Genomic DNA, 11,249 nt, shown 5'->3' with positions numbered 1-11,249 from the left:
TCCTCATTTCTAATGAAAGGTTTAACTTAAAGTAACAACACACCACAAGAGATTTTCAGTAACTCCATTCTCCTCAGAGCTCTGCTGAGCTGTTTTACTCCACCTGTCTCCACCTCTGATCGGATCCTAATTATCATGATCATTACCCGGTTTTACTGTAATAAACCTCCCATATGCACTAAAACTATTGCAAAGCACCTCATAAAAGTGTAAAAATGATACAATGCCAACAAATAATAAATAAATAATCTTAATAAACAAATATATAAATGAACAGTTTGAGAGTCTGCAGCAATAAAAGCAGTAAAACGAAGCTATGAAAAATAAAATTAGATAACAAATAAGTAGTAAATCAGCTTCATATAAAACGAAGTAATGAGGAGTTGGAGGGCAGTAACAGATCGCAGATGTCAAGTTTGTCATGATAAAAGGTTACACTTCCGGTTAGAGCTTTCAAAGTAAAACGTGGAAGTGATCGCGTTGCGTAGAAACCAAACATATCTGTGTAACATTAGCAGTGGTCTGTTCAGGGTTACAAAGGGGACACTGTCTAATGGCAGCTGTCAGTTCTATCTCATAATAATCATAATACTGTAAAGCAGTAGAAATGTAGAAGAAAGAAGTTAGAAGTTCAGAAGAAGTTTGGCAGTGTAGACTACAACTTTACTACTAATGTTTTTTTTTTTTCAGCATTAACAAGGTTGAATGAACAAACGGGGAACAGTCCAGGGCCGCAGACCGTCTGGGACTAGAAGCCCCGGACATACTGGGTGCCCATCGGTTTTGAATTGAAAAACAGGAGCCATTCAAATACCAGTATTAAACAAACTGGTGTCTAAGATGTCTTTTAGAAAGGTCCTGTCGGTTACTCACATGGTACATACCTCTAAATAATGCCACATTATATACATTACCACCATATGGACCTCCTGCTACTGTCCCTTAAAGCTGTCTGGCAGCAGTAAGCTAAGATTTATATTCTAGTAGTTGAATCGTAACATGGGTCATGACAGCTTGCTGTAAAGAGGCTGTAACATCAGGTTTAGTGTGTCTGCAAATGAAAACAAGACCATATAAATTGAAATAACCACAGTATCAGTCAAAGATTTGTATTTTATTTGACCAGTTTCTACAGTGTATACAACTTCCTGAATACAAGTATTTTCTACACATTTCAGCAAAAAAATAATGAAAACAAAACAAAATCTTTGAACAGTTTTTAATTTCCATTTTCTTTAAACTCCAAAGAGGAATTAAATGTCAAACAATGTGTGGTGGGAAGTCTACTAATAGGCCTATGCTAATTTAACTTGTTAAAACAAACAAACAAACAACAACAAATATGTGTTTACAGCATAGACTGTATATAAAAGGTTTAAAGTCAGAAAAAACAATACGTATGCGCTCCGAAGTGGTCTAAAAGTTAAAAAAAAAAAAAAAAAAAAAAAAAAAAAAAGTGGCAAATTTATAACACATATTTAAAAGATTAGTACATTTTACTAAATGTCTGTTTGGTGCTTTGAAGGGTAAAAGCACAAATATGACTTTTATGTATAAAGTGGGTGTGCAATAAAATTGAGATTTCATTTGATAATGCTGGAAGGCTGCAAGGGGTAAACAAGGACAGACAGCATGTATGTAGCTTAGCATAACAAATACAAACAACACAAAATATCCAGCTGTCTTTATCAGCAGGTAGAGTTTGCCCGGTTGTCATGGAGATAGAAAACTTTGTGCGTTTTATTTTGAAGGGACGCCTGTATCATTTCCGGTGTCTCGCTGTTTTCCTCAGTGTGGCTTCACGAGCAGGCTGAGACGGCGCGTGCAGGCTGGCAGGCAGGCTGGAGGAGCAGAGCGCGAGGGGCGTCCTGACAGCGGCGGCGCGAGGACAAGAACCTGTTCACCAACTCGTCCCCAGCTTCACTCTTCCGCAACAAGCCACGAGCTGCCATCGCACGAGCAACTTTATTTATTTATTTTCTTCCGAGGAGCGCGCGAGGGGGGAGACATCATCATCATCATCACCATCGTCCTCACCATCATCATCATCATCATCATCACCGCCGCCTTGAGTGAGAAGTTTTTTTTTGTGATGTCTGGATCGTACTGCAAAAGTTTGTACCCGTTCAGCGGGGAGCAGCACCAGCAGGGACTGAGCTTCGAGGCCGGGGACGTCATCAAGGTGGTCCAGGCTCTGCCCGGAGGCTGGTGGGAGGGCGAGAAGGATGGAGCCAAGGGATGGTTCCCCTCGAGTTATGTCCAGGTCCTGGAGGTGAGGCTCAATATATTTATTTATAAATAGATATAGATAGATATTATTTATACTTTTATAGACCTTTTATAGACCTCATCGGATACATTCGCTGTGGTGCCTTTAACTCTTTTTTTTTTAAATGTTTTATTTCTGATAAAAACCATATTCCAAAAAGTGTATTTTCTATTCTCCCCTGGTCTTATTCTCTCACACATGGTGGAAATGGCTCAGACACACACACACACACACACACACACACACACACACACACACACACACACACACACACACACACACACACACACACTTGAGGATAAAGACAGCATTGAGTGATGCACTAATAAATAGTTTTCCCGTGCTGCCTTTATCAGGTTAAGTCCAACCTTCCCAGCAGTCAGCTCTCAGTCTGAGGCAGCGAACACTTCCTCATTCCACACACATTCCAGTGAAGCGCTCAGGTCTCCACTCTGTCCCCGTTGAAAGCCTCTTCACGGTCACTCTCAACCCACGAGTGAGTTCAACCACACTGCTGCAGCTGCGAGTCTCACGCCACCCCCCCCCCCTCCCCACCCACCCCCCCCCCCTTTTTTTTTTTTTTTAATTTGATTTGATTTTTCTTCTGCTTGAGCCTGTTTTTCCTCTCCGATGATGATGATGATGATGATGATGATGATGATGGTGGAGAAGTTTGTGCTGGAAGTTTAGTGACACCGCTGACGGTCGGTTGAAATCAGCTGCAGGGGAGACGTCCCGGGCACGACGCCCATCAAACGCTGCCATCTTCACACACCAGAGAAAAAGACAGTAAACGTTGGGTCGGTGACGAAGTGACACCGGATGGGTGTCCGGGAGGGGGGGAGGGGGAGGACGGGTTCAATCACAGCATCTCTTGTCGTTTCTCGGAGCGGTGGAGGAATGGAGCTGCCGGGCGGGGCGGACGGGTGGAGCAGGGAGGCGGAGCCACTTTCAATTTCACCGAGCCCTGACCTCTGACCTCTGACCTGAGGCCTCAGTATCTGCCCGTCCTGTTCAGTCAGAGCCTACGTTTTAACTTGACGTATTTGACAATAGAAGTGAAAGAAGATTTTTCTGAACATGTGGCCGTCCTGCCGTCCTGCCGTCCTGCCGTCCTGCCGTCTTGCCGTCCTGCCGTCCTTCCTGTTCCGGCGCTGGTTGGCCGTCGGTGGTCGTGTCTCTTAAGGCCTCGGCGGGCGAAACGCTCGGTAAAGAGGCTTCACCTGTGGATGAGTGGATGATGGATTTGGAGACAGTGGGACATCCGATCTGGGAGGACGACTGAGTTTGTGTCTTCTTGGAGTTGACGCCTGGGGGGGTGGGGGGTCCCCGGAGGATTCTGTGCCTGGGAGACTTGTCCAGTAACACCAGCGGAGACTGGACATGTCCGTCCGTCTGAATGTTCACAGCCTGTATCGGTTCCTGGCTCCTCCAATCAGATCATCTCCTGCTTTCATAAATCTGTAAACTGAAAGTTTTTGGTTTCTAAGCTGTTGATTAAGAAACAAATCTTGAGTGCTGATACTTCATCAGAGGAGTTTTTCACTATTTCACAGACCAGATGATTCATACGTTACTGTTGTTTGACAGCTCAGCGTATTTTTGAGTATCTTTCGCGAGTTTTTGAACATCACTTTCTTCCGTCCCTCTCCATCCGAGCATCGAAATGACAAATATCGTTATGCATTTTTATGCTGCTGCTTACGAGGTCAGGAATCTACTTTCACATGTAGTTAAAAAAAATAAATCCGATTAGAAAGATTAAAGTGACGAGCTGGCAGAATGTTTGAATGTTTTGGAGCCGCCGGTCGTCTGGGTTTTCTCTCTCTGGGCCTCGGCTCGGTCTCCCCCCTTCAAACCGGGCGGTATTAAGAAACAACAACGTTGTTCCGATGCGAGGCGTGACTAATCACACACACACACGGATTCCTCTCAGTTTCATTCGAGCCATCTGCAGCTCACGTCGGATGTTTTGTGGTTGCTGTGGGCTCAAAGGCCGCCGCTCACCTCGAGGTGAGGAAGGGAAGTGACGCAGGGGGGAGGATTCGCTCTGCTGCCTCAGTGTTTCCGTCCTCCTGACAGACGACGCAAAAGGTCGTTGATATAGGGATTATTTCATTCTGTATAATAAAACAGTTAAAAAAAACAACAACAACAGCTCATAAAGCAAAATGATATTAAATCTGACCGTGCAAACAGTTGTTTGACAACATTTTCTAAACTCCTCTCAGCTTCTTAAATTGAGATTTTTGTTGTCAAACTACATTCAGATGAGATTTCTTTTTGGTACAGAACATGTGTGGACCCCCAACCCCCCCCCCCCCCCCCCCCACACACACACACCTGTTAAATATCCCATCCCTCAGAGGAAACACTTCATCCCCTGCCCCCCCCCCCCCCCCCCCCCGAGGTTAAATCCCGTCCCGATGGGGGCTGAAGACGACATTAATTTAAACAAAAGGGAAAGTTGAACATGTGTCGCAATGAGCTTCAGTATTAGTATTACAGAAATGAAGGGATTCACCTTTTACGTCATTGAAGGAAGAGTTACACATCTTGAAACTTTGGGGTTGATGGTGAAACTCACTATTTCCTCTTTCTGATCATCCATTCAAACCTCTATAACGCCATCACTCCTTTTATCACAATCACAATCAGATTCATCGGCCAGGTAATGTTAACACGTACAATGAAATTTGACTCCGGTTGTAACTTGGAGCTCTGAGTGTGCAAAAAAAAAAATGGACAAATAGAACCTAAATAGACTACAGCTGAGAAAGAAAGAAATATATACACGTATACGACCTAAAACAATGGTGCAAGTGTGCCTCGTGAAAATGATGCTGATGGAGTTGGGTCTAGTGCAGAAAAGATCCAGTCATATTGTAGATATTAAGAGTGACGGCCTGCGGATAAAAACGTTTTTTTTTTGTTTGTTTTTTTATAATGTAAGCGGGTATAAATGTATGCTGATGTGCGTTATCGGTGCAGCTGCACGGGCGACGGCGGAGCTGCGATCCGACTCCGTTGTCATCTCCAGCCTCGTTCTACAAACAGCTCCATTCTCCGCAGCACAATGAATCACTCACACTCCCTTTCCTGTCTGTTTCTCACAGACCAACACTTTGTACCACTTCAACTTTATAACATCTGAAAGAAGACATCACAATGACAGCGATGAAACACACCTTGGATCAGTGCGGCGGGCTGAAATCTTCGTCCCGACAGTCTAATGTTGGGCTTTAGATCCGTGTTGCGTCACGTCTTCTCCTTCTTCTCCGTTATCACCGTCCTGAAATTGTCACCTGTGGTCCCGCAAGAGTCTCATTTTGAAGGAAGTTTCTTTCTTAGTTGTCTTTTTGAAGTCGTTAACATCTTTTCATCCGTCACCCAAACATGTCGACGGGAAATCTTAACACAGGTGCTTTGATAATACTAAGACATACAGGGAGACATACAGGGAGACACAGGGAGACATACAGGGAGACACACAGGGAGACATACAGGGAGACACACAGGGAGACATACAGGGAGACACACAGGGAGACATACAGGGAGACACACAGGGAGACATACAGGGAGACACACAGGGAGACATACAGGGAGACACACAGGGAGACATACAGGGAGACATACAGGGAGACACACAGGGAGACATACAGGGAGACATACAGGGAGACATACAGGCCGACCGTCCATCTGTATAATATTACTTTAGACAGGCTGCATTGTTTTCCTTTAAACGTTCCCACAGTCATTGATTGATTCTGCATCATTCTTCAAAATCGACTATGATTGTAAATCTTTTTTCGAAACCTAATTTAATGAGTGAATAATTCAATTAGTAAAAAAAAAACAGCAAGCCGATGTGTACATTTATGTAAAAATGGGATGAAACCGCGCTCGAAGCTCTTCCACATGTTGGATCGGTCCGAGCACGACTGACTTCTGCTCGCGTCGCAGATTTCTGAGGAGACGGAGGTGTGAAAAATATCCTCATCAACGCATCGTCTGATGGAAATAATGCGTCACAGCAGAACTGCAATTCAAGAGCAATTTGAACGGCGTAGGATCCGTTTTTATTCCTAAAAACGTGAGTAACACATGAGTAACACGTGAGTAACACGTGAGTAACACGTGAGTAACACGTGAGTCCAAAATGGAGCTTTTTTTGTTTTCATTTTGATAAACGCAGACCAGGTTGACATGAGATTGTGTGATGATAATAGGCCGCAGGGACGCGGTGGAGATGAAGGAGAGCTCCACGGTGAGGAGGAGGAGGAGATGAAGAGTAACGATGCCTCTCGAGTTTGTGCCTGTCGTCTCCATGGCAACGACTCACGCGGGACGTCGTCCAAAACAGACGTGACAGCTTTTTTTTTTTTTAAATTTTTCTGTTATTTTCATCGGCGAACGAACCGGAGCGGCTTCATCGATCTGATGGATCGTTCCTTCGACGCCGCCGGCCTCGAAAACAGTTTCTTTCTGCCACCGCGTGGCGTCCGGAGCCGTCGTCACTGTTTCCAGGCACCGTGTTTTTCAAATGCTTTGTTAAGAGTCCAGGTCGGTGTTGTTGTTGTTGTTACTCCGTCCTTCCATGAAGTCACGTCCTTATTACTCATCTCGCTGCTCTGTGTGAGTCTGGCTACTTTCACCTGCGTCAAAGATGTTTCTTTGTTGAAAACCCTTATTAGCTTGTTTTTTCTGATGCCACAATATCTCCAATACTCACAAATGGACTTTTGTGAGATTCCGGGAACAGCTCGGTCCAGAGGAGACTTTATTCCGTTCTACTGTTTCTATTTATTAGCAACAACTATGAAGCAAACCAAAACTTGATTCCAAACCTTGGAGGATAGTTTTGGCAGCTCATCAAACAGCTGAAGGTTTATATGAAGGTGCTGATGTCTGTGGTCGAAGCACTGAAACGGGAGACTGGCAGAGTTGAACACTTTCTGACGGCCATCTGGTTGCTGCTCTTCTCTGGATCAACAGTGGCAGGTTTCTCAAAGCCTCTTGGCATCCTTTTTCTTTCTGGGCTGTGTGACTCAAACTATGCAGATAGACTGTTTTACTGATAAACAGAAATACTTGTCTGGAAGGATGATGTTTAGATTTTCATGTGGAAGTCCATCACTGCCTGTAATAAAATAACAAAAGGGTGGGAATAATACAAGTAGAAATGCACTCATTTCAAGTCAACATTACAAGTTTCATCAAAATCTTGATTTATTTGATCTCAAAATTTTTGAAAATACCAAGTCATGAAATGTAATCAAATTTAAAACTGAAGTCTAAATAATAAGATGGAAAGTTCTAATTTTGAGATGCAAGGTGCCACTATTTTTACTTTATGCTGGGAATTGAAACTGCTCTCTCAAAATTGTGCTTAATGCCATTTGTAAAATTCTCTTCTTTCATAATGCTGTTTAGACGTACTGTCAGTTGTTTTGCTTTTGCTCCATCATTTAAATAGTAGTAAAGTATTTTTTTCCAAAAAGTGTTTTTCATTTTTATTTTCATAAAAAAAAGTTGAAAGGGCCGGGGGAAAAAAAACCCCATTAATAATAGGTCAATGATGAAGCTGGTTGTCAGAATGGATTAACAACTACTCTGATAAGTGGATATTAACTTTTGCTTCATTTTCTATGGAAATCTTTGTGACAATAAATACACAAAACAAGCGATTCGTCCCAAAAATTGACGGCGGGTTAATTGATAGTGAAGATAAATAATAGTTGCAGCCCTGGTTGCCATGTAAATAGATGATGTCAGCGTTTTGCTGGTGAGACAGGAAGAAGAGTGAAAGCAGCCGGCCATGCTGTTGTTGTAACACGTATGTAATTCGCTGGTTACGGCCCTTAACGACCGCTCAGAGAGCCGTTACAAACTCCACATATGACATTTCCCAAACAAAATCAGGACTCCCTCAAAAAAGTGTGTCGGTATCAACCGTGGGCATTTAATATGTAATAGGAGCCTTGCAGCAGAGGCTGCCTGGGGCCATGTGGAGGGAGATCCCCCCCCCCCCCCCTCTCAGTTCCTCCATATGGAGGAAATATGTTCACCGCAGGCCGCCACATAATGTGTTGTAAGTGTGACTTCTTCCTTCCAGTAACTTGAAGATGATGTAATATTGATTTGTCCAATTTTTAGATTTGGGGCTTGCATTATTATTGTGATTATTATGGCATCATGTATTGTTTCTCCTCGCCGTGAGTAACGGTGTGTCGTTATGTCTCCGTGCAGCCGGGGGGGAACTACTGTAAGCAATTTGCAACAAGCTGTAAATTATGGAAAAAACACTTTGTCGGCCTAATGCTTCCCCTGGTAGAGAGTCAGCTGTGTTTATTGTGAAACCGAAGAGCTGAGAGCGATTTGGGGAAGAAGGGAAAGGTGGGGTGGGGAGGGGGGGGGTGATTTCGCCTGGTATAATCCCTGTAGTGGAATGTTGGGGGGGGGGGGGGCGGGGGGTCAGACTGCTGCTTTGGAGCCCCCAGCACACAGCCAGGTGTTCCCCCCTCCCCTCCCGGGCCTGACGTCATTCTGAAAAACAGCCATTTCTCACTCGTTGAGTGTGAAACCGGTGAAAGCAGCTCTGAAAGCAGCTCTGAAAATCACCCTGTTAACCACCGGCTGTTGTTTGTTTTGACAATGAAGAGAAAAGTTGCATTTTTTTCACACATCTGATGGCAGAACTGCCGTTGAAGGATACGAGACGATGCCTCGCTGCACGGCAACGGTTTGGCTGCTTACAATAACATCAGCGATACGTGGCAGCGACTGAAAGTAGGTATGAGTATAATATAGTATAATAAGGCAATTAAGTTACCCGAGGGAACTATTATAGGCCTTCTAATCTTTGGTCCGATAGCTCACGCCAGCTATTTTCAGGTCTAGTTTATAAAAAAAACAAAACAACAAAAAAAAACGGATTAGCTCACTTAAAGTGTAATTACAGTTATTTTAAATGTGGGCCTCAAATTTTCCACTTTTTTTTTTTTTTTTAACCACCATGTAAATACAAATCCAGCCTCAACCCAGTGAATTAGTCCCCTGTAGATCTGTCAAGTTCAGTTTGCTGAGAAAACTCAAAATGAATAAATTATTGCTCAAATTTGATGAAGTCAAATCACCTGTGTGTCCGGCTTTGTTTGAGTTGAGCTGAGGACCTTTCAACAAACGCTCTGAGTATTTAACCCCCCCCCCCCCCCCCCCCCCCTCCACACACACACACACAAACACACACACACACACACACACACACACACACACACACACACACACAGAGGAGCTTAGCTAATTAGCATGCCTGCTAATTCAGGAGGAGAACGCCCACATGGAGGCCCAGTGGAGGCCCAGTGGAGGCCCAGTGGAGGCCCGGCTCGGGCGGCTCGGTGAGAGTGAGCACAGCGAGTGCAGGTCTGCCTTTCTCTGATGTGGTGTTGTAAGAGATTACACTGGTGTATCACGATAGAGTGCAGCGCTCCTCCAGTGGAACTATTTTTCTTTTTTTCTTTTTTGAACACAGCGAGCGCTCCGTCGCTGGTGTTCAGGAGACGTTGTTGTGTTTCGGATCGTCCCTTTTCAGAAGTTTAGATTTTCCACCAGATGTTCGACCAAACACTTGAATTTTTGGATCACATCAGCACTTTGGGACTCAGCTGATGAGTCACGTTTGTTTTTTTTGCCATTTCTCCAGGTCATGTTATTAACAGGTTCAGTAAAGTAGCCCAAAGGGCCCTTCCAGGGGAATCAGAAGTTATTTATGCACTTTCAGTGGTGTGAGATACCCAGAGTTTCCCCTACCACTGTCTCGGGACGCCAACGGGATGCCAACGGGATGCCCCCCGCCCACCTCCCCAAAGGAAACAAGCATACTCATAGAACTGGAGTTACATCCAGTAACTGCTATTTATTTCGTCTCAGTGTGAAAGTCGAGTCGCTCACGCATTTTTCTGTCACTAAAAGTCGCGCTAATTTATCTGTTTCCCCAAATTAGGCTCGCAGCGAAATCATTTCCACTCGTGAGGCAATTGCGTCGTATCATGTGATCAGAGTTGATGGCGGTCGGGCGCATTCGGGTCGATTTCGGTGTCGGACACCTCGACACACAGACCCACTTCAACCGAGTGGACGTAGGAGAAGCTGCCGCTCTGCTCCTCCACCGGTAAAGACCTCTGCTCCTCCACCGGTGAAGACCTCTGCTCCTCCACCGGTAAAGACCTCTGCTCCTCCACCGGTAAAGACCTCTGCTCCTCCACCGGTAAAGACCTCTGCTCCTCCACCGGTAAAGACCTCTGCTCCTCCACCGGTAAAGACCTCTGCTCCTCCACCGGTAAAGACCTCTGCTCCTCCACCGGTGAAGACCTCTGCTCCTCCACCGGTAAAGACCTCTGCTCCTCCACCGGTGAAGACCTCTGCTCCTCCACCGGTAAAGACCTCTGCTCCTCCACCGGTGAAGACCTCTGCTCCTCCACCGGTAAAGACCTCTGCTCCTCCACCGGTGAAGACCTCTGCTCCTCCACCGGTAAAGACCTCTGCTCCTCCACCGGTAAAGACCTCTGCTCCTCCACCGGTAAAGACCTCTGCTCCTCCACCGGTAAAGACCTCTGCTCTGCTGACTCACGACTCACAACCACTTCACACTCAACTGTGACCCGCCAGTCACAACTTCATACCAGAAGTACCACGTCACCTGCCGGACTGTGTACTCAGCTGTAGGATCTCAATCCACGACAAAAAAAAAAAAAAAAAAAAAATCCATCAGATATTTACAGACATGTAGGTGTGATTCATAACTAATGAGTCCAGATGGGGCGTTTTGGAGGGGAAATCCAGACAGGTGGGAAAAACCCCAACCACCAACCATGACCAGAGAAGTCTACCACTTGATGTTTCTCAACAGTCCTAACAACTGTTCAAGAATGCATCTGTTTAAACTGGGATGATTTGGGGGAGGAGGAGGAGGGGGGGGGGG

The 11,249-nt window shown here is 45.1% G+C and overlaps 1 protein-coding gene across 2 annotated transcripts in view; it reads left to right on the top strand.

Annotated features, from left to right (window-relative positions):
• The first annotated feature begins 1,829 nt into the window (after positions 1-1,829).
• The window catches only part of LOC138202316 (growth arrest-specific protein 7-like), a 66,818-nt gene continuing 57,398 nt past the window's right edge, over positions 1,830-11,249 (top strand). The window contains exon 1 of one of the 2 annotated variants that reach the window (XM_069156233.1): positions 1,830-2,272. In XM_069156233.1, coding sequence (XP_069012334.1) covers positions 2,093-2,272 — 180 coding nt within the window. In that variant the 5' untranslated portion in view covers positions 1,830-2,092. Of the gene's footprint in view, positions 2,273-6,694; positions 6,833-11,249 lie in introns of those variants that run through there. The other variant, XM_069156232.1, reaches the window with a different exon arrangement.

The sequence above is a fragment of the Embiotoca jacksoni genome, unplaced genomic scaffold, assembly GCF_022577435.1.
Source record: "Embiotoca jacksoni isolate LCO1_2020_lvr unplaced genomic scaffold, fEmbJac1.0.p SCAF_20, whole genome shotgun sequence".
Taxonomy (NCBI): Eukaryota; Metazoa; Chordata; class Actinopteri; family Embiotocidae; genus Embiotoca; species Embiotoca jacksoni.
The sequence above is the reverse complement of the archived record's forward strand: the minus strand, read 5'-3'. Positions and strand labels throughout refer to the sequence as shown.